This window comes from Diadema setosum, chromosome 9 (genome assembly GCF_964275005.1).
Source record: "Diadema setosum chromosome 9, eeDiaSeto1, whole genome shotgun sequence".
Classification (NCBI taxonomy): Eukaryota; Metazoa; Echinodermata; class Echinoidea; order Diadematoida; family Diadematidae; genus Diadema; species Diadema setosum.
In genome coordinates, this window is record NC_092693.1 from 36,451,667 (window position 1) to 36,474,963 (window position 23,297).

At 39.3% G+C, this 23,297-nt stretch overlaps 2 protein-coding genes across 2 annotated transcripts in view; both read left to right on the forward strand.

Annotated features, from left to right (window-relative positions):
• LOC140233357 (uncharacterized) overlaps positions 1–21,791 on the forward strand; it is an 86,626-nt gene extending 64,835 nt beyond the window's left edge. Inside the window, exons 2-3 of the mRNA XM_072313464.1 lie at positions 21,040–21,740; positions 21,773–21,791. Of these exons, the coding sequence (XP_072169565.1) occupies positions 21,040–21,740; positions 21,773–21,791 (720 nt within the window). The remainder of the gene's footprint in view (positions 1–21,039; positions 21,741–21,772) is intronic.
• Positions 21,792–21,840: 49 nt separating this feature from the next.
• Positions 21,841–23,297, forward strand: part of LOC140233477 (uncharacterized) — an 84,333-nt gene continuing 82,876 nt past the window's right edge. The window contains exon 1 of the mRNA XM_072313597.1: positions 21,841–22,481. Within this exon, the coding sequence (XP_072169698.1) occupies positions 21,841–22,481 (641 nt within the window). The remainder of the gene's footprint in view (positions 22,482–23,297) is intronic.

Here is a 23,297-nt window from a genome sequence, read left to right on the forward strand (position 1 = left end):
TTGTAAAAAGATGTAACACACTCTTTTCTGATGTGTGGCACAAAGTATGTTGTAGAGCCATTACTTTATACCCCCAAAGTCTAGTAGAAGAATGATTGCGTTTCCTTTAAAAAGTGGTTTCACTCTGTTGTCTAAATGGTCCCGTGTTTTCTGATAGCCACAGCTACTATGAACAAAGGGCACTTCAGTCTGAAACCCTGCACTGGAAGAGAAACTAGGACGTCCAGGAAATGACAGTCGAGGGGATTCACACTAATAAAAGAACCTGTTTGTGAATGTAGTTTTTTTAATGCTGTATACGCCGAATATTTCGCGAGGTTTTTATTTTCGCGAATTTCGGAAGTCAGGTGCTATTCGCAAAATTAAAGACCCGCAAAAATATTGACTCTGATTCCGATGTGAATGTGACGTACGAGTGTACTCTTCTCCGTTTGACTCCACGATCGTGAATTTAACCACTCGCGAAATCGTCAGAAATTCCGGATTCGCAAAAATTTAGACTCGCGAAATATATGGCGTGTACAGTATTCATATAGGAAAAATTCATGCTCATCATGTTACTTCTAAAATCGACAATCTGGCAGCAGACTCTACACAACTCTTCACAAACCAAGTCTTCAAATCTCAATATGTGGTCCAGAGGCGTTTCCATCTGTTGGTGTGCTCTAACCCATTTAATACTGAATTTTGAAATCCCCATAGACTTAATGCACAGGCCACCAGCTTCCTGTTTGAAACGGGTTAAGTGCCAATTAGCACAAAAAAATCCCTAGTATTCTACTCACATTCCAAAGTCCCTGGAACAGAAAATGTTAATTCAAGGTTCACTTTAGCATTCTCACCACACTTTCACCTTTCATTTACTTCTTCTATGTTTAGCACATTATCATTCCACTTTCATGTTTCCACAAATTTATTAGAGTACACACAAAGGCAATCGGTCAAAATACACTCATACATACCCCCCCCCCAAAAAAAAAGAAGAAGATATATATATAATGGCAAATATAGTATTTATTGGTAAAAAGCGTATGATAGAGATTGACGCTGAAGTTGAGATACTGGGTGAAGGAATGCAGTAGCAGGTCATTAGCCTTTTGAGGCTGATCCCATTTTGATATCATCATGTATATATCCTTGCATGTGAGGTATGGAGGAATAGGCCTATATGCAACTTTATTTCTCCTTTTTTTTTTGAGAGAGAGAGAGAGGCTGCAAAGTTTGTGACAGAGTTGCAAAATGTTAAATTGAATGTCATTTGTAGTTTGTCGTTGGCAAGGAGACTTGTTCCGGTGTCCGAACACTCCAGAATTCTCACGCACATCCGCAAATATTGTTGCAGAAACACGGCGACCAAGGAATTCTCCGTGCAAGTGTGAAACCTCCCGAAAGGCTTTGTTTGGGGGACGTACAGTGTACGTGCGGAGAGGAAAGAGAGAGATAAAGGGATAGGGAAGTTGGGGTGGGGGAGAATGAATGTTGTGTATGGAATAAGAATATCTGTTAATGATTACTTTCACTTGCTAACTGTGTGTGTTATTGACGTGCGTGGAGAGAGCGGTCTGTCGTTCAAGGAAGTGTGCTGTGCGAATGAGGGGATGTTGGAAGGGTGATGATCATGCCTTTCACTTTTTTTATTGTTGGTGATATCCTGCATGATAATGTATCAGGTATGTTGTAGACGGACGTTCACGTATGTCGTATGGAAATCATTTCTGCTAGGTATTGTAGGGTGATAATGGGGGCGGATATAATTGTGTTTTGTGTCCTCTTTGTTTTGTGTTTTGTTTTTCTGCTGTGGGAGCAGGCTGGAATCGTTCGGTCTCTTGTTTACGAGCTATCAGCAAACGTGACTGGTTTAGTGACAGGAAACCTTCCCTGTTGCATTGATGTGTTGTGGAGTATGTTTAGATGATGATGATATATTGATTTGAAATTAATTTCAGTGGAGACTTTTGATTACGAATTGATGTGCATATAGACCTATGTGTATAGTATGTGCCTCAAGGCAACTCTAATTTGTAGTGTATGTCAAAAATAGGTGTTACTTTGTGAGTCCTACTCGTTCTTTTTATTAGCTACGTTCACAAGGAGGCTAATTATGATGATAGCTAATCATAGACGATGGGGGCTAACCCTTTGAACTACGATGAGCATCCACAAGATACCTAATCTTTAAGATTACACTTTCGAGCGAGAGTCCCACTCGATGATTACACCATGGAACCAGGAGAAATACATACGCACATCGCTCGCAATAAACCTGCTAATATCCAACGATACAGTAGTGTACTCCATACACTGGAGGTTGACGTGGAAGCTAAGGGACATGGGGTTCATGGAAAGGTCATGCTAACTTTCGAGTTCGTTGATTATTGTGTCCACACAATTCAAAACTACAAGTGGGGGATCCCACCCCCCCCCCCCCTCCGCGACTTGTGGATAAAGCGTTAACCACAAAAAAATCTTGCAGATGTAATCATCGACTAATCCTAAGAATTGCTAACTTTCAAGTGTGCTTACACGAGGCTAAACTACAATTCGCAAAAGTTTCATGCATGTGAAGATATCTGGTTTTAAATGCTATTCTATGTTTTTTCTGGTTTTTTTTTTATGCCTCTACCACAAAGTGTCACCGGAGGTTTTATGTTTTGGGGTTGCCGGACCGTCCATCCATCTATCCATTTGTTGTAGCATCTGTCCTTCTGTCTGTCCGTCTTTCTGTACGTAATTGATTTTGTGGACGGTGTAATTTTAGCACCGTTTGAGATATCAAATGAAACTTGGCATGTGTATGTATGAGTTGACAAAGCTGTGCCCATCAACTTGTGGGTGCAAGGTCAAAGGTCAATGGTCAGGGTCAAATGCTAAAGATTCACTATTTTCCCCTGTATCTCTGCATTGCCAGAAGGTATTTTCATAAAGCTTTAATTAGTGTATGTATTACCAGGTAAAGATTCTCCAGAGAAGGTTTTAGGACATGGGGTCAAGGGTCAAGTAAAAATGCTATAATCTTGCTTTTTTCTCTGTATCTCAGAAATAGTTTGAGGTATTTTCATGAAACTTATTACACATGCATGTACTGCCTGACATAGATTCCCTTGGCAACTTTTTTGGTCATGAGGTCAAAGGTCAAGGATCAAAGGTCAGGTTATAAATGCTAGAATTACACTGCTTACTGGTGAAATTACACTATTTTTCTCCATACAGAGATGTATCTTAGAATGACTTACTATATACTGCAAAATGATTCGGTAGGTGAAGATTTGTGCCATAGGGGTCAAAGGTCAATAGAAAATCCTGAAATTTAACTATTTTTTCCGTGTTTTGAAAATGGCTCAAAGTTTTGCCATGAAAATTGGTGTACACTGAAAGTGATTATTTACTAATTATGAAACCATTGTCTGGCATTGACAAGATGTTCTGTAGACGTATTAGGAGAATAGTGCGAAATAGCTGAGGCATCCCAGTCGCTATAGCAACATTTCTATTATTATCATTATCATTTTTTTACATCACTCTGCTTGAGGTAAATAAGTGATGTAACACTCGGGCATATACTGGTAGTGGAAATGGGAATAAGTCGGCTTCAGTGTCTAAATACAAGGTGGGGGGGGGGGATGTGTAACATACTTAGTCATTCGTTCAATATTTGTTTTTGTTTTTTAAAGGAATTGGGGGAATACTAGACAAGCACCATCATGTTCTCTCAGGAAGGTTCTAATGAATTTCAGTTTACATAAATAGCAGCGTTTTTGATGTTGTTGTTGTCTTTCCTACCTTTGTCAACTTTTCATGAGTCTGTTGCTTGTATGTCATGGCTCTCATTCAAAACAAACAGTCATCATTCAGGCTAACTCTTGTGCCAAGGTGTGCGGAAGCTGTCTCGCAGTTGTGATGTTCGTTTTCAGCTTGCTCACACGCATCAAACTATGATCATCCTTGGAAGAGCGATGACGCACTTTGAATGTATGGATTCCACGCAGTCATAGCGTAAATGACAGTGAGGGTTTTCTTTTTCTCCCCCCTGTTGGCCTAGAGCTGGCATTAGTCAGTTTAGAGTGTGCTGAAATCCTGTGTGACAATTGCGCTTGATTCACTCTGAGCCGACGGGGGCTGCTCGATTTCTCTAACTTCTAATTAGGACGCTCATGTGGTTAGGAGAAAAAGGTTAGCCTGATATGAAAAGGGGGAAAAAACGGAATCACAGACCTGCCAAAGTTGTGAGACAAGCGTGTTCCTAATAATATTGAACTCTGCATGAAAACTAGATTATTGCTTTTCGATCATAGCGGAAAGAGGTCTAGCTATTTAAGATGAGAAAAAAAAAAAGAAGGAAATTAGTGTAAAAAGGACAATCTGTAAGCCGTGTAAGATGTACATATACTCTTCCACTGAAAAAGCCCACAGATGTACTACTGAAAACTACGTGAATGGGACCAGTCCATTTCCAGAATTGCCAACTGGTGTTTTTAAAATGTGTGTGATTCTTTTTGGTAGCCCTTAACTTGCCATTCAGAACTTTTTGTCGTATGATATCAGTATTCTTGTGTTGCATGAGCTACAGTGCGTTTTTCATGTTTGCACACTTGTGGTAATGTATTGGTTTTCCGAATAAAGTTTTCAAAATAAAGGTGTTGTGTTTGAAATTCCTGCAAAAGTCAGAATGTTCTGCCTGCCCTGCCAGTGTGCATTTTCTCCTGCACAAACCATGACATGATTGCTTGAGCATAAGAAAAAGAAAAGAAATGAGAAAAAGAAAGGCAGAGCAGCTTGTGCCTCTAATAAATTAAGGCTGTTTTCACACGGGTTGAGGAACGTAATTGCAGCGCCTAATTACAATTGCGATTACATTTACAATTTGAATTATCGTCCATACACACAACTGAGGAAAGCTTCGCTAGTTTTGCGGTTTTTAATTTTCAGAGCGAGGTGGGGAGGTGTAGCTTCTTGTCGAGTTCCCATCAATCACTCTTGACCAGTAAGTTGCGTGTAAGTAGCGTGCATGTTGACTGCAGTGTGAGCATTTGAGGAGTTTGGTTTTTCTGCGGAAGCGGTTGAAAGGTCACTCTCTGTAAGCTCCGCCCCCCAAAACACGATTTGGACGTCAAACTGTATCACACGACTGTTTTGTTCCTTAATTCTGGAGAATTGTGGTTGGAAAACACCACCACGCCATCATTTGAATCATGATTTGAATTATGATTCCGATCACTGTGCACGATTCCAGTTTGCATACACACGGCCAAAATGCGTCATTTGAATTATGGTTCTACCGATGCATCATTAGAATCGTGATTTAAATCAAGTACTCTCAGTACATGTGAAAATGGCCCAAGAAACCATTTCTTTGGTGTAAGAAAGTGACTCCTTGGCAAATGTGACCGCGAGACATAATTCAGCAGAGCCCCTCAAGTACCTAGACCAACCAACTTGTAAGGAGCTTGACTCCAGACATGGGAAAGGGAAAGGGAGGTGCTGCATTTAGCTCTGAAAATCCCAAAGTAGCATGAAAAGGAGACTGGCCTCGCAGATTTCCTTATTTCTATCCCTATTTTTATCCCTGTTGGGCTTAGCAGTCGGAGAAACACTAATAGTGGTCTAGGGAGTGTTTAGCAGACCATAATGTGAACATCACTCTACATATGAAATCTTGTTTGTAATTTGCAGTTGTCAGTCTGCACAAACACAGCAGGAAAACACGAACGTTGACCTCATCGATTAGAAAATACTGGTGAAGTAGATAGCAGCTTTGTGTACAGTATATTTTGATGATTGCTTTGTAGATCACAGAGGGAATTGCAACATTGGCTAATTGATTTGTGGGGTGGGATGATAACTCACTGTTTGGGTCACAAAGTTGTTGAATCTTACTTAAAGGACAAGTTCACCTTCATAGACATGTGATTTGAGTGAATGCAGCAATATTAGTAGAACACATCAGTGAGAGTTTGAACAAAATCGGACGATCCGTTAAAAAGTTATGAATTTTTGAAGTTTCTGCTCAGTCACGGCTGAATGAAAAGACTACTATAGCTTGTGATGTCACATGAGTAGAACGATATAAAGAAAGAATAAAGAAAATTCAACATATTTCCATTTTTCTGGCATAACAAAAGAACACTCGACTTCTCTCTTTCAGAAGGCAGGGGGAATAATATTACCCTTAACATACGTCAGTAGCAAGTGCACTTTATTCAAAAAGTAAAGTTTTGTGAAATTCTCTTTTTATTTTCCTTATATAGTTGTACGCATGTGACATCATACACTCTAGTAGTCTTCTCTTCCAGCAGTGACTGCTCAGATACTTTAAATATTTGTAACTTTTGAACGGATTGTCCAATTTTCCTCAAACTTTCACTGATGTGTTCTACTAATATTGCTGCGTTCTCTCAATCCTTATAATGCATATGAAGGTTGACTTGTCCTTTAAGAGATGAGCCTGGAGCAAGGTGCCATGCAGTTAGTTACTACAAGGATCCTGAACTGTATGCATCTCATACCTTTGAGTCTAAATTGGAAGAATATCCTATGGGACATTTTGAGTACTTTGCTGCATATGATGCAGTTTTTGGTACCAGTGTTTTGGTATAGTATTGAGCACTGATATTTTGATGCTGCTGCACTGCTGAGCTTATTGCTGCAACAAAATTTTCACTTCCATAAAGCACTACAAATTTATACTTTCACCCTCTTTTCGATAACCCAAGGTAGAGTGCTAAAAAAAAAAGTAATTCAATAAAATGGCAGATTTTTATTTGGTGCTCCAGGGTACCAAAAAACTGCATCATATGTTAATCATTGATTAGAAGTCAGCTACTGCGAAACTGCCCTGGTTTCATATGTGCCCACTCTGTGGGAATGTAGCAAAGTTTTTGCAGAACTGAGGAGAGACAATCAATAGCGTGTGCAGATATCTCTGCTTCAGAATTAGGCGCACAGAAGAAGTTTATATCAGATGGACCTCTTCCAATATGCCTACAGGACATCATCATCGTCATCATCATCATTGGTTTCCTGGTCAAATCAGCACATCACAGCACTTTCATCATCCTTACCATTTGCACATTTTGATGGTTCTATGAAGTCATGCATTCTTATATTTTTGGAAGGGTTTCCATTTGAGATTTGTGGTGTGTAGGGGTTTATGTAGATAGCCATAATTGAATTATTTACCTGAAATAGTGTTGCGCAAAGATACATGTAAATGCAGCCAACAATCAGTATTATTATATTGCACGAAGATGTGAGAACTTAACATTTTGAGACAGAAAGAGTGAAAAAAGAGCAAAAAAAAGAAGAAGCTAAAAACAAAATGCAAACACTGAAATATGAAAAGCAATAATGATTCTCAACTCGAGTGGCTGTCAAACGGTGATCAGGCTTCAATTGATCACTACCACCAGGGGATTTGTAAGTAATCATAGCAGATATGTGATTTGTAATTAATCATAACAATATGAGAAATACTGGCCGTCTCGCACGGAAATCCTCTTTGAAACAGAAGGATTCGATCTGATGGGGTGGGGGGGGGGGGTGGAGGGGACTGTCAACGAGACCCATTTACCCTGGGGAACTAACACGCACTGTCAGGCACAGAAAATGTATGGGCACGATTCCCTATTCAAAGTATGGGCCTCTTGACTCCAAGGCCCATAAGGGTAAATAAAGTGCAAGTAATATATTTTGTAATCTCACTAGGGAATGATATGAATTGTCAAACTTCACAGACAGAGCTATCTATATGTTGATGCTCAAAATGCAAAAAAGAAACACTAAAACATATAATATATTTTTGCTATTACTGTCAAGAGATTTATGAACAAATGTCATCATTCTAATTTACCATTTACTGAATGATTTATTCTTACATTACTGCCTATGGGATACATTTAGTATGGTAGATATGGGCACTCAGAGATTTACACTTTTTCAACTACTTGATATTAATTCATTTGATGATTCTTGCATAGTTTTGTTTTTATTACAACTGATTGAAAAATTGCCCTTCATCTTTAATATAAATAAATCATTAATTTGCATAAGTAATGCAGTACCTGTTGCTATAATGGATCAGGCCCATCACTGCCTTTTTTACCATCTTGTGTATGTAAGATGTACAGTTACACACCACCATCATGGCAGCCAAATTTTAACATTAATCCCAATTCTAATTCAACCATGTTATGACTCTTTCTTTTACTGTAATAACAAGAATAGTGATATTCCAATACTTATTAGTAATTGTTTTTGAAACATGTTATTACAATTTTGAACAGTACTGTAAAGCCAGAAATTTTTGTGAATTTGAGCTGGCGGCAATTTTCTCACCAAGAAATTTTCCTGTATTGCCACTGGCATTCAATGCATGCAGTGTGGACAAGAACTTTTGCATGCATTTTAATCACTGCATATCTTGACTCTCGCGAAGTTCACAAAAATTAAGATGCTCACAAAAATTTCTGTTTTCACAGTAATCAAATTCAAAATGAGTTCGTCTGTAATCAAATTCAAAATAAGATCATTTTAATCCACAAACTCTTCCCTGACTGCCTGACTCTACTTATGATCTTGACCCTCAAAGGGCTTGGCAGTAAGAAATGGCAGCATTCTCAACTTCTCTTTTCATTTCCCTGTGAGTTCTTGCTACATATCTTCCACTCCACAAGAGACACACACAAAAAAAAAATGCGCTTCGCTGATGTCATCTTTGCTTATTGTAACATGACTCCTGAGATAATAGCTTCATCTCCTGCTCAATGATCCTATCAAGCCATGAGCAGGATCCACACCAATGCAAATTAGCAGGATATAAATTTAAAAATTTTTGCCTGTGTGGACATTCAAATCCCTCTAAATAGCATGATCAGCACCACAATCCAAATCCCAAGAAATTTTGCCATTGTTTTGGAATTATTGCGATAATTTGAGAGATAGCATGATGATTAGCACCATATAGAGTGTGTGAAAGCTGGAGCGAAAAATTTGTAGATTTTTTTATCCCGTCATTCAAAACACACATCACGACAGTGCACGAACATAAGGGTCACCATTCTGGTGGATTTCAGACCTGGGCAGTTTGGTCAACAAATTATTGCATTTGGCAATTAACCCGATATTTCTGTCCATCGGAATAGGTGTAGAATATCTCGGTATTTGGATCGCGATCATTATCTCGCTATTTTGTCTGTGTGAATGCAACTTCTATGAACAAGATCTGGCATGGAATGTTTGAATCAAGTGAGGGTATCCACTTCATGGTCATGTTTGAATTTGCTTCCCATAAAATGTGGTAGAATCTCATGAAGTGTAGCTTAAAAGTAATTCACAATGTCCTTTTCTCCAGCTCTCTCTTTCAGGATGCAGTCTGGACGATCAATTTTTGTAGACCAAAACCCATGAAAAGCTTGATATTCATGTCAGTAAACAGAGTTATGGCTTTTAGTATGTGCAAAATTTCACGGAAAACGTACCCCTTCTGGTTCATAATAGATGGCCTGCTGATATAAATAGCTTTTGTTCATCAAATATGGAAAGTTCAGAACTTTATTACACTCAAAACTTTTATCAGTACGAAAGACATGGCTTTCTTGCACCATGGTTCATCCTTCTTGCGTCAGTTCTAACATGTACATTGAACGCCTCAATTTTTTTTTTTTTGCACTCTGCGAGAGAGCAAATTTCATGTGATAGCCTCTGTGGGGCATGTCAGGCCTAAATATGCTGGTTACCGAAGCTAAGAACACCCTTGCTGCTTCCAGGATTAACTGCAATAAGTTTGTATAGCCAACTTTGATAAATTGTGACTCTTTTTGGGTGATTCTAGGTTTTCAATTAAGTGAATCACAAGCAAACGAAGTTTTCCTTCTCTTTATAGGTTTCAGAGATCAGGTAAAAGCTGAAAGAAGTTATGAATCCCCCAAAGAATGCATTTCTTGAATTGTGCAGCATTCTGAACAAAACAAGAGGTCTCATTCAGGACTATTTGTATATCAAATACACAGAATGTCCAAAACAGTAGAATTCTGTTCCATGTAGATAGTAAACATAATTATACAGTCATCTATAATTCAGAGCTTTATCAATGAGCGCAGAGTAAACAAAACTGCAAACAATCTGAGCCCCCCCCCCTCCCACTAGTATGATTCCACACCTTACATTATTAAGTCCCTCTTGCTTCTAGCAATTGTGATGCATAACTCATCAAAGGTATTTTTGGGCTGTAGTAGTAAGAGGGTTGAAGGAAGACCATTGTAACAGGTGATCTTTCTAAACAGAGCCTCTAGGCAACATCTCAAAATGAGGATAGTTCTGTGTTAAAGGCACCAGTTTTTAAATACAGTCCCCTCCATTTTCATCAGCTGACTTATTTACCCATTATTTGATATGACATTAATTCTAAATGACTTTAATATAAGTTCACAGGTTGTCATACCTTATCATATAACAATTCACATGCTGATGTAAATATTTGAAATACTTTGTATTCCGATAATTATGTTGTGTTTGCGATTATGTATGATTCTTTGATGGAAGTGGAAAATGAATGTAATGAAATGATATAAAGACAGCAGTGTAGCAAAAAAACAACAAGCAAAGTTATTGCTTAGACAGCTCACATGCAGAGGTGACAGTTCCTTTGTCTTGTTTTATTTTCAGTTTGTTTTGTTTTCGTTTTGTTTCCTTTCCATTTTGTTTTGTGTCTTTTCTTTTTTAAAAATGAGAGAGCTTGCAATCTCTGCCAAGTCATATGCAAGTTTAGAAATAGCTGCTGGTTTCATAGGCAGAAAAGTCTGCATTCATTTTGCTTTACAGTATGGTGACAAGTGTCTGATGCTGATTTATGAAGCAAGAGAAGGGAGGAGGAGTCTGGGCCAAGATCTCACTTTCACTTGTTACAAAGATTGTTGACCTCCGCTACATCTGACGATTAACCAGTGCATTAAGTCATTCAGAGTCCATGCATGATGTTATTATGAGAAATTTCACTTATGACAGCCTGAAAGCTTGTGGAAGGTTCACCCATCATAGCAACACTTCTAGAAATGCATGCAAGCCGGATCCTGGTATTTAAGTGTATTTTAGCAGGAATGGGTGGATTAAATTGCTCGATGCTCAGCTGAGAAAATTGGGGAAATGTTTGTGATTTGCATGCATTAGACAACTGACCTCTTCAACGTGGAGTGATTGGAATTTTCGATCTCTTAATTATCACAAGAGGGAACCCAGGTAACTTTAAATCATGTGACAATATCACTGGGACACTCCAACACCACACCAGAATGCAGAACATCCAGAACTTGTGATGTAAACATCACATCATCTTTGTATTAGTAGCAAGTACATCTATGCAAATTAGATGAGGGGATGATGTCATAGACATAAATAGTAACAGGTGCCCTATATACTGTAGCCAAAATTTGGGATCTACTCAGACCGTTTCGAAAATGCTTTTGAAAAATCGATGGCATGTCTGTTTATACTGCTTGGGCCTCCTACTCAGATTTCGCCAAAGCAAGCCCCTACTGGCTTTGTTTTTGTGGTAACGGAGTTCTCCTATAATGGCACATGGTTTTGAGTACCCCATATTAACAAGGAGGTACTAGGCGAACTGTACCTCCTTGGTGTTGCATGTATAACCTCAAATGTGAGAGTGCAAAAATTTACAGTAAAGACAGCTTTTGACAGTTTCCCAATACCTAGAGTGGCATTGGCTGTTATTTACAGGGCAGAAAATTCCCCATCAGGCTTTGGTTCAAGACTACCATTTGACATTGTTGATAGAAACAATCACAGCTGCTTAGTTGACACTGAGCAAATAGTGGCTTTACAAATCTTACTTCTGCTTCCGAGTCGAGTCGTAGGATTCAAAAGCCTTCGCCATCAGGAGGCTTCAATTTGTAAGCCGTAACTTCAAGCAGATGTGGTAACATCCTGGCATTAAATAACTCATGGAGAGGACCGGAGGGTCGCAACAAGGAGAGAACAGCTAAGGCGACCTCCGCCTTCCTCCGTTCACTCACTTTCTGTGTCACAGCACATGCACTCAAAAAGATTGTTCACGAGCGGAGTTAAAGGAAACGTGACTCCCACTAATAAATTGATTGGAAAGATCACAGTGGGGAGAACATCACGATTATTAAAAGAGATCCTCATATAAAAGTGTTAAATGCAATTTGACGTGAGATGAACATGCAATGACCACGAGAACATCATTGCAATATATGTAATGAGCACTACGAGAGTATCCATCTTTGAGTAGCCGGTTGGTTGTTTTCCACACAAAAGCCAAAAAATTCCAGCATTTCAAGCATTTTGCCAAGATAGCCTTCCCCTTTCTTTGGATGTGTATAAAAAAACAATGCTCATGATATAATTTGAGCAGAATTGTGTTCCTGCAGAAAAAAAAAAAGAAAAGAAAAGAAAAAGAATGAAGAATGATCAGTTTGTAACCTTTATGCCCAAAGCAGACATCTTGCATTCTCCGCCCTGGTTACATCATTGTCTACCACACACTCACTTGAGCAGGGCCAGCTATTTTCGAGATGTTCCCCGGGACGTCATTTTACACAAGTGCTGACGTTCGATTGAATGTAGCGGTACATTCGTCACATGAGCTGTCATTTCGAGCTTCAGGGAGCCGATCTCAGATTAGGAACCCCCATGATGATCCAAATATCAGTACCCAGTCCCCTCAAGGGGGTGGAGGAACAGGAGGAGGATGAGGAGGAGGAGGAGGAGGAGATGAAAGAGAAGGTGAAGGATGAGGACAAGGAGAAGAAGCGGTAGTAGTAGTGGTAGTAGTAGAGGAGGAGAAGAAAGAGAACATATGGTGAAGAAGGAAAGAGAGCAAATGGCTGCTAATGTGGAGAGCTAAACAAGAGATGGTGGGAAAAGAAATTGTGTGAGTCAAAAATCCCAGGAACCGTGCTACTCCCTTCAGTCGTCGTCACCTCCAGTTTACCTTTCCCGAAAAGGTCAGAGACAAGGAAACAGTCATGGGAGATGCACGGGATTGATTCTTCCCCTCTGCTTGCCCTTTCTTCTCGCGCTCCCTCTCCCGGAATATCCCACCTGACAAAGGAGGGAGTGAATATATAAAGCTATCGAGCCATCGGGGACTGTTAACGTAGTCATGTTATGATTGTCGATAGCACTCCACCCCCGATCAATTTCTCCTACAGCAATATCCAGCCCTAAACTCTCGTTGCACTTTAAAGGTGCAGTGAGGTCAGGTTCGACAATTTCTCCTCCATTTCCTTCCTCTGCCATTATTTACAGGAACAATTTGTCAGCTGATGCATTAATTCAAAATGTTACAGGGATATAATTCAAAATGTTACAGGGATATATGCCTCTTTGCAATACTCTATAAGTATTCTATAGGCAAAATATGTCAGTAACTAGCTTTCTTTTCAGGGCCTGTTAATATCATTTGATGCATTATGGAAGTTGGGAATTTTGAGGGTGCAAGAATTTACCAATTACATAATTTGTGAAGCACTGACAAGGTATTCAGTATATTTACTAAAGTCTATGTCAATATTTGTTTTAAATTGATGATTTCATGTTTCAGAGCATGACATCCGTTTTCCATAAACTTTATGTGAGACTATCAGAAGGCACTGTATTTATATAATGTGTATGGATCTAATGAGGTACAGTGTAATTTGTGTTCAGAATGCTGTGCAAGAATAGAGACTTTGCTTCACTGAAACAAATACAGAAGTTAAATAAATTGCTGGTTCTATTGCCTCATTTTGGTGATTTTTCCTTCGAAATCCTTTTAAATGTATGAAATAGACAAACAAAGGGCCCTAATTATCGAAACTACAGGGGGGCACAGCTTTTATGAAACCACAAACCAATGTCATCAAGGGGCAAATATTGTATATCCAAAAATATGCTATACTCCAATTAGTCACCAACCATCCACAACTGTATCACTGCTTGTCATGCAAGGGTCAGTTTGAGTGTACACTTATTATTAGAACTCTACAAGATCATACAATTGAGTGGTCACTGCCATGCCCCTTGTCCTCAAGTTGGTGATGGCGTGGCCAATTGAGGACAATTTAGAGTATTGAGGGAGGCATGGGATTATTTGGCACAAATGCCATTGTTCCTTAAAAAAAAAAAATGGTTCGGCCATTTGCTCCATGCTGTCTTCCTACAACTAATTTGATATTTTTTGTTTTTGTTTTAATTTTCTGAGGGGGGGGGGTAGCTAAAGGTTTAAAGGGGACACTGCTCTTGATGTTGTTTCCAGACGGTATTACAAGTGGCGCCTTGCATGGATGTCTTGTGTCTGCCTCGGGTCTTCAGATATGGGCTGGGATGCATCTTCAAATTCCCCGGCCGACATTGATATCATCGAAAAGTTCAAGTCTGCCCTGGAAGCATTTTCGTTTCAGTTGATGTTCTAAGCAGGAACTCATGTACATTTGTGATTTACATACACAGAGTCAACATTTGTTTTTCCCATTTTGCCTTGAAAGCTCACATGGGCATGCTCATGCAGGAGATATATTTTTGTCATCCCAGGATTTTGAATATTGCTTGATCATATAAGAAGATTTGAAGTACAATACCACATCATTACGATGTTGGCTTTTAATGACTAGAGTAAGTTCATACAAGCAGAATCATCAAACTCAGACCTAGAATAAGAAAGTCATGGAATGATAAATTTTCACATTTTCAATGCTACAAGTAGCAACCACACCAGGTCATAATGTCACTACTACCCGAGTTGCACGAAGCTGAAGTATTCAACTTTCCAAGATATGACCCACTTCTGTGAAAATTGTGTGAACACAACCACTGTCTGCTCCATTAGTTGTGTTTGCCTACAAACAGGGTTTACTTCTGAAGGAGGAGCTGGGTGTGAACAGGGTGTAAGATCTGACTGTGTAACACCATGACCTTCTGGCAGCAGAAAGGAGGGCAAGTGACTTTGTCTGTCATTAAGCATTTTTGTGCCAAAAAGTTACTATTTCATTAGTGCCATTACATCCTCATATGGTGTAATTATATCACAGAAACAATGACAAACATAGCTTTTTAATTTGCGCTGGTGTTAATCAAGGATTTTTTAGAGAATGATAAAGGAATGTAAATGGAGGTATTTTTGATAGTATAGTCAGGGGAAGGGGAAGAAAAGAATACTTTAAAAAATAAAAGGATTGGAAGTTGAAATAGTTGGTTCAGTATCTCTTGACCATGGAATGCTACACATTTGCTTGTGGTTGTGACCCTCTCATGACCCGCATGCATCCTATCATTGAAAAACACCATACAAATACAGCTTTATGTGCTCTAAGCTACATTTAAAGCTGCATTTCTCAGAAATGGGAGAATACAAGAACAGAGTAAAGGGAGAAAATATCAACAGAGTAACTTATTTGTTATTTTCTCAAACAAATGATTCCAATCTTTCTTTAAAACCGCAAACTGGAAGGAGTCTTGGTGTAATGTTTAGATATAAGAATCCTTGGGGTGAAGAGCCATCAATTTTAAGCTCTTTACTTTACTCCTCAAATTTGAGGTTCAGGATTTGGACAAAGGCATGACTGATGGAAAGGCTGAGTCTCCCTGGTCAAAACGAAAGTTTGACCAGTTTGTGGTGAGCAGAGAAATGCGAAGAATTCAAAAGAACCACACTCCTCTTTCTTCCCCTCTTTCGCTGTCTGCTTGCATCATGACTGGTGCAGTCCATTAGAGCAGTGTATAACGTCTTTGTGTGTTCCATCACACGCAAATAAATTTCAATTGTAGCGTCACTGTCAATGTTACTATGAGTATGCATTCACAAAGAGATGACATTTTCAGTGACTGGTATTCAACTCAATGCCTGCGTAATAAACTACCCCCCATGAATTTCTCTTCTTTGCTTTTGTTGGATGCACTGCGTGCTGTTTAAAAGGAAGTATTTAAAGCATTTAAACCCTCCCCGTAGGTTTTTATTCTTCAGTGATCTCAACTCTCGAGATATTTCAATTTTATTAGCTATCATGGCAATCAATCACAGCTTCAGCACACACAGCTCTGATTGGTCAGTATATGTTAGCAAACCGAGCACAGAAATTAATCTTTCAAATAATGCATGCATGCTGAATCTTGTAAAGGTTCTTGAGTATGTCCATAAAAGGCTCATAAATTCAAGAGTATTTTAGATCTCTAGAATCTCCAGTGCTCCAACACCTGAAAATTCACTCTACATGCACAATCCAGCATCTTAATAACCCACTCTGTTTTAATACACACAGAAAGCTTTTCGTAAACCAAAACTAGCATCAAGTGAGGTTGAAGAAGATTCTCTCTTTGACAATGATCTGTCATCGAGGGCAGACTTCTCTTCAAGTGTGCGTACTCTCAGTTGTACGACCACAAATGAAAGTTGCGCCAGACCCATTGTCTTGGTCACTTTCAGGAATTCGAGCTGCCGTTCATCCTTTGTAAATCTCATTGTGTGCAGTTTTCAAACAAACAAGAGCGGTGAACTCCTGAAGAACTTTTTAGCAATAGCATCTGTTTTCTTGCATGTGCAGTAAGAGTAGAACTGCCATGTCTTTTATCTTCCTCTCAATTCCTTTTCACTTGTATGTATCATTTACACAGATTATGGCCGCATCACACTAGAGTTTATTGAGCCAACGAAATTCCCAATGATCATAAAAATTTGAACATAATGTTCACATTTGTTGTATTGTAGTTTGTAACATATTTGACGTTCTTTGTATTCATTAGCTATATGTTCGGATTCATAGAGATATGCTGGAGCCGATTTTTTATTTTTTTTTTAATTTTGAACATGTCCAAAATCACATTATAGTCCTTCACATTAAATATTTTGCACTGTGGTAACTTTTGTTTATATTGTGCTCTACCAAGCTAGTGGGAGAATGAGAACACAGAAAATTATTTCAGATATCAAACAAAATACATAGACAGAAATACACTCATTCACAAAATCATAATCAAGTAATGATCACTGAAATTGGCCAAACATAAGCAAACATACAAATCATACAAAAGTTTCCACTTATGAGATGACAAGCAGGCTACAGAAGTACAGCTGTGTTATTAAGTGCTTTTCTGTGACCATTGCTCACTACTCTGGCCTGAATTCATGTAGGTGGTTATAGAATTAGACCATGGTTCATCCAAATTTATTCCACGTAAAGTGCCAGCAGACGTCCAGTTACAAAACATGTGTTATTAATGAGGAAATCCACACCAAAAACAAATAGACTTCAAAAGAAAGAGAGAAATATTCCCTAAAGAACAATAGAAAAATGACAAAAATAGGATAAGAAATAAGGAGGATATGACATGTTGAAATTGTACATTTTTGCGGAAAACAATTCTTGACCAGTCCGTATGAATATTCAAATGAGCAAGTTGATGATGTCATACCTTCACAATTTTCCATGTAAAGTCAAACCTGCCTTCCACCTGTCTATAGCAGCCACCTGTCTATAGCGGCCACTGAAAAATCCCCCCAAAGAAAAGCCCTGTTAAGACTCTGTGTATAGTGACCACCTGTCTAACGTGGCCAGCGGTCACAAAGTTTGTTTCCCCGTGGTAGATTTTAACCTGTCTGTAGCAGCCACAGACCCGATGGAGTCGTAACCGAGCCAATAATTCAGCGTGTTTTTCTGCTTTGTAGCTGTGCCAGTTATTCCTTGGCAACGTTCAGTGGTCGTCACCGCTGCATTCATCACTCATTCAGTTATAATACTTCACGACTGTACACATGCTGTACAACAATTTCATAATTTTATACCGGCATTGCTCAATGCAGGAAGCACACGTGTGCATACGTACACACATACATGTATGTGTAAGTACTTGTATACAGCGATGATACGTGTACATGTAGGCAATGCACACAAAGTTGGATAACCTGTCTATAGCATACACCTGTCTATAACAACCACTTTTTTTCATTTCCCTTGGGTGGCCGCTATAGACAGGTTTAACTGTATGTTAATTGTTATAGATGAAATTCAGAAAAATTGTTATTTTTAGCTAATGCAAGTAAAAAAAAAAAAGCATGTTCTCGTACCAAGATATTTATATCATAGCTAACATTTGTTCTTTTTTTATTTTGGATGGTTATAAGGCAAATTTTATATTTATACAGCTGAAATCCAGGCCCGATGCAAAAAAACAAACAAACAAAAGAAGAAGTAAAACACAGATTCTTATCCTTTAGAATTCTGCTATTTTGGAGTTTCTGCTGAAGCGGCACGCATGCATGCAGAGCAAAACCAAAGTCAGGGACTTTAGTTTCCGCACTTGTGATTATAATCCGGCATCATCGCATCTCGTTCTGAAAGGTGGGTGGAGATATTCATCGCCGGTAAACCCAAGTCGAATTCTCGATGAATCATAAGGAGTTCAACAGGTAACCACCCGCTACCATCAGGGGTACAGCAGGGAGGTAACTGTGATACCTCCTTGGGTACAGGTTACCCCTGCAGGACATAACATAAAAAAAGACAGGTTGTTCAGGGTGTGCTCCTATTTTCTACTTCTTATTTTTGGAAGCACCGGCAGACACCTTGACAGATGTTATTTATATTCGATCAATTAGCATCTTGGATCTCTAAAGGTCATTTGATTTGAGCCCGGTCTTGTTGAATGATTAAAATCTGTGCAACTATGAACGTGCGCTTTTTTTTTTCCTTCCTGGGGGCCTAAATATATATCCAGAAACAACTTCTGTACCATCAGTTGCAAATAGCAAGGAGCTGAAAGATATATATTGGATAGTTATCTTTGAATAGCTCAAACTTGCTACACTTCAGTAAGCTTTTGATAATACTTCAATGCATCAATACATTAATGCTTCATTGAAGTACTTTGATGCACACACTTTTAAAAATGTAATTTTCTTCTGTCTGTACATATACTGTATGAGCTGAAATTTTCGTATACAGATATTTTCGCGAATTGCTGCTTGGAGGACATTTTCGCGTGTTGTTACTGATTTTGTGGTTGCGAGGGTCTAACTGAACTTAGTTATTCGCGCGTTATTTTTGCGTGTTGTTATTTTCGCATGTTGTTATTTTCGCGGTTCAAAGGCGATTCACAAAGAATAAAACCACCGCGAAAATTTCAGCTCATACAGTAAATGAAATACCATGAATAAAAATATCCAGTAAGTCAAGCATGCTGTGTGAATACAATCAGTGAAATGAGAACAGCCCTGTAAATAATCCTTTCGACGATCAAGTCTCTGTTAAAATTGAACTGCAATAAAAATATAAAATGCACCCATTGATATGATCTCCATATCTCTTTGTCAGTACTTCCTAGACACATTGCAGATTCATATTTTTATTTATTTGTTGTTATTATTTTTTTTTTACAACAAATGAAGTTTTTGCAGCACAAACTCAAGCCAAATGCTGAGGTATTATAATAGGCATGGGATCTTGGGTTTACAGTGTAATAAATATGTCAATCATTCAAGTTGATGATTATCAATGTTTTAGAATGAGTGTTCTAGAATGAGTGTCATGTCAATCATATCTCATTGATATCCATATTCTATAGTTGTCATGGTTTCTTTAAATAGATATGCGTTACCAGGATATTTTTGTTTTTGCTTTTTTAAAGCCAGAAGCCAACCAGTTGTTTGTTTACACTCTGACCAACCAAATCATCTAAATAATGGGCCAGGGCCAGTCTTCAAACATGTCTTAAAAATTTTAAATTTTAGTGGCTTAGTGCATATCCTGATGTGAAAGACATGGTAGCATGGGGGCATTTTGGAGTGCAAAGGCTGGCCTGGCTCAAATTATGCATTTGAGAATCCCCATTATGAATTGCGTACAGCTTTATCACTGATCTGTATGTAAATACACACACAGTTGGAGAATCTCATCTGGAGTTGACTGTTACCAATGAGCGTACACTTTGGTGTACATATTCGCTGACCAGTGCTATTTGTGGTTTCAAATGTAACCTAGTGAGCAGCAAATGAATTGGGTCTCCCTTGAATCCCTGTGGTCTCCAAGTCTTTCAAGTGTGCACTGACCAGTCATGTACAAATAGAGGGAGTTATCCTTATTTGCATAATTTAGGAAGGGGGACATTACAGTCTGAGCATGTTGCCCCGATTTGTTAAAGTGTTGGGATATTCTTAACTTGTTGAGGACGAGTCCCGAGTATACTTTGGCAGACGTGTATGGGAAATGTGTGCTGTAGTAAAATCGGCCTTAATGGGTTAATTAATCTACACCACAGATGACTTTCTGTAGGGGTATTACAGGAAAAAGATCTGTTTTATGAATAAATGTACAAATATTTGCTTCCCTCATTTACTTCTATGTTTTCCTATGTGCAGCTCTATATTAACCACTTCCTTTCGCCAGCATGGGATGCATGAATGTTCCTAACGGTGGAGCTTATCACCTCTGCACACATTTTCCAAATGTGTCGGACTAAATCTACCTGAAGCCTTCCTATCATTTGATGGTACAGCCCATTCCGATGGAGGCGGAACTTAAGTTGCCCTTGAACTTATTTCCATAGCAACCACATGCTATTCAAGTATTGTGTATTTCATATGCACACATGTAATCTTGCAGGCATGCACATTGAGAGCTGTGTGTTCGATTAACAGGCCAAGAGTTTGTGACATAGCTTTTGTATGATTCCAGGTACGATAAGAAAATATTTTAAAGAAAATTACTACATATGATGCATTTCTTACCATCTAAAAACAGACTAAGTCTCATCACTGGGCAGCATTCAATCTCTTCACAACATGTTAAAAAACTTAAAATTTTCCTCCAAAGTATTTTGTGTGTAGTTTCAACTATTTCAGCATTCTAGGGGACAAAAGTCAGTGTCTTCTCCAGGATGTAGAAATGTCTTTGTCCACCTGCATTGCAGAAATGAACCATTAGGTTGTTCATTGCATTATATATTTTTATGCAGGTATTCAGTTTTGTGTTGTACATGCCAGTCAACTAATATGAATCATTTCCTATGTTTGTTTGTTTGTTTTTATCATTAATGCAGGAATATAATGAAGGCCTCCTTTGGAAGGAAGAACGAGAACTGATCAGAGCCCTATATGCCTCCCTGCACAGACCCAAGTCGGACCAGGATGTCGGTACCACGGACAAGCGGAACCAGTCGAAAGAGGACCCCACGGACAGTGCCACAGACCAAGCAATGCCAGTGCTGCCAGCGGACTCTCCAGCAACCCTTCCCGCGCCTTCCACTGTGACCGAACATCCTGCACTCCAGGAGTCTCCCACACCACTGGGCTTAACCGATCCAGGACTGACCGAGAGAGCAAGAGTGCAGCCAGTCCAGGAGGCAAGTGGCACGTCTGGTGAGTCATCGACAGAGTTGAAGGAGTCGTTTGCTGACCTTCCAGCGGGCAGTTCTCAGAGTGCAAGAGAACAGTCCAAGAGTAAGGACTCTCCTAGTAAGAAGAAGTCCTCTAAGCCAAAGGACTCTCCAAAGGCAAAGGAGCCTTCGACATCAAAGGAAGCATCAAAGGCAAAGGAAACATCAAAGGCAAAGAAATCATCCAAGGCAGAGGGAGCTCCTAAGCCAAAAGGACTCTCCAAATCAAAGAGTTCCACAGCCAAAAAGGAAGTAAGTAAGAGCAAAGGCAGCAAACAAGGGGCAAAATCTGTGTCGGCAAAACTAGCCTCTAAAAAACCTGTGTCCTCTCCTCCAGCTGTTTCCACCAGAGCACGCTCCCCCAAGTCGAGTAGTCCCGGTGTTGCTTCTATAAAAGGGGAAGGAGACAGCACTGATTCTTCGGAAAGTATAGCTAAAAGACTACGAACTTCAGTTACATGTACAATGGGAAATGTATTGCGCCCATTCCGCACTCAGGAATCAGTATCTAACCACAGTGGCGCAGCGACCAGTAAAAACACTGCGACAGCATCTGCAGAGGAAAGCAAAGTGTCAGAGCATTTGACGCAATCGCCGCCATCGTCGTCACCTTTGCAGAAGCAACTATCAAAATCTAATGCTGCATCCCACCAGAAAAAGGGTCAGGCCAAGCAATCGGCCAAGAAGCAACCATCATCTTCAAAAGACAGGACTGCCGCCAAGCCCAAGCAAGCACCTAGCACTGCGGACAAGGACTCCAAACCCAAATTAGTGGCCAAGCGGCCGCTGCGCACGCTGCGACGGGACCTGAGAAGCAGGACCAAGTTTAAGGTCTCCAAGCAGGAACCCATCACTGGTCCTTCAACTCGCAGTAGCACCAGGAACCAGGTACCATCATTGCCGTCATCATCAGCGGCATCCTCCGCTGCCTCCTCAAATGCCGAGAGCCAAGATGAGGCAAAGTCAACCTCGTCCTCGGATTCCCGAAAACCCAGACCGCGGATGGTGAAAGAAAAATTGGGAACTAAGAGGAAGAGCAACCCGGCTTCGGCATCCTCCACGTCAGGAGAGGAGCGAGAAGAAGATGGCCAATGTAAACCCAAGAAGTAAGTTCTCTTCACTCTCTCTTGCTTTTTGTGTCACTGTTTTAGAATGTATGCTATTGTGCTGGTTACTGTCTTGACTTTAGTCTTGGAGAAAGGTGGTTCCAGAAGTCAATGAAGTTTCTGTGATATTCTGCAGTCACAAAGTTGTTGAAAGTCAACCATGAGCATGTTCTCACTCCTTTATCTAAAGAGATCAAACTATCATAAATGTTGACTTGTGACATTTCGTGTAAAAAGAAAAAGCTTTCTAATCCTTTGGATGGAGAAATGTCACTTTTCTCAATACAACTGACGCTATTTTGGTGGTATTTTGGTATACCTTTTGGTCCTGAGAGGTATGGTTATATTAAGCCTACTTCCCCTCATATGCTGTATAGCTATTATGCAGTTGTAGGAAATGATTAGTCATGATTCTATAGCAACACATACAAAATATGATATCAACGGTGACATAAACCAGAAGGGGTATGAAGTATATTTAAACAATGTTTATGTACTTTGTGTGAACTTTTTTTTCATGTGACAAAGTTTGCTTACCTAGGCAATAAAAGCCTTCTCACTTTTTAATTTGATTAGATTAACAATGTAACAAAAATCTTTAAATTTCTTTTCAATAGCGCATTGAAAAAACACTCCGCAATGTTATAACCTTAAAAGGGTAGAAATTAGTTACACTTTATCAAACTTCATGAAAAAATTTGCTTTTCCAGTCTTCATAGTAAAGCATTGTCAATGCCTATGCCCCTTTGTGAATTTGCAGTGGTTTGTGGCGAGCCATATCACATGACATCATGCCTGTGTTCTAACACTCTTTTA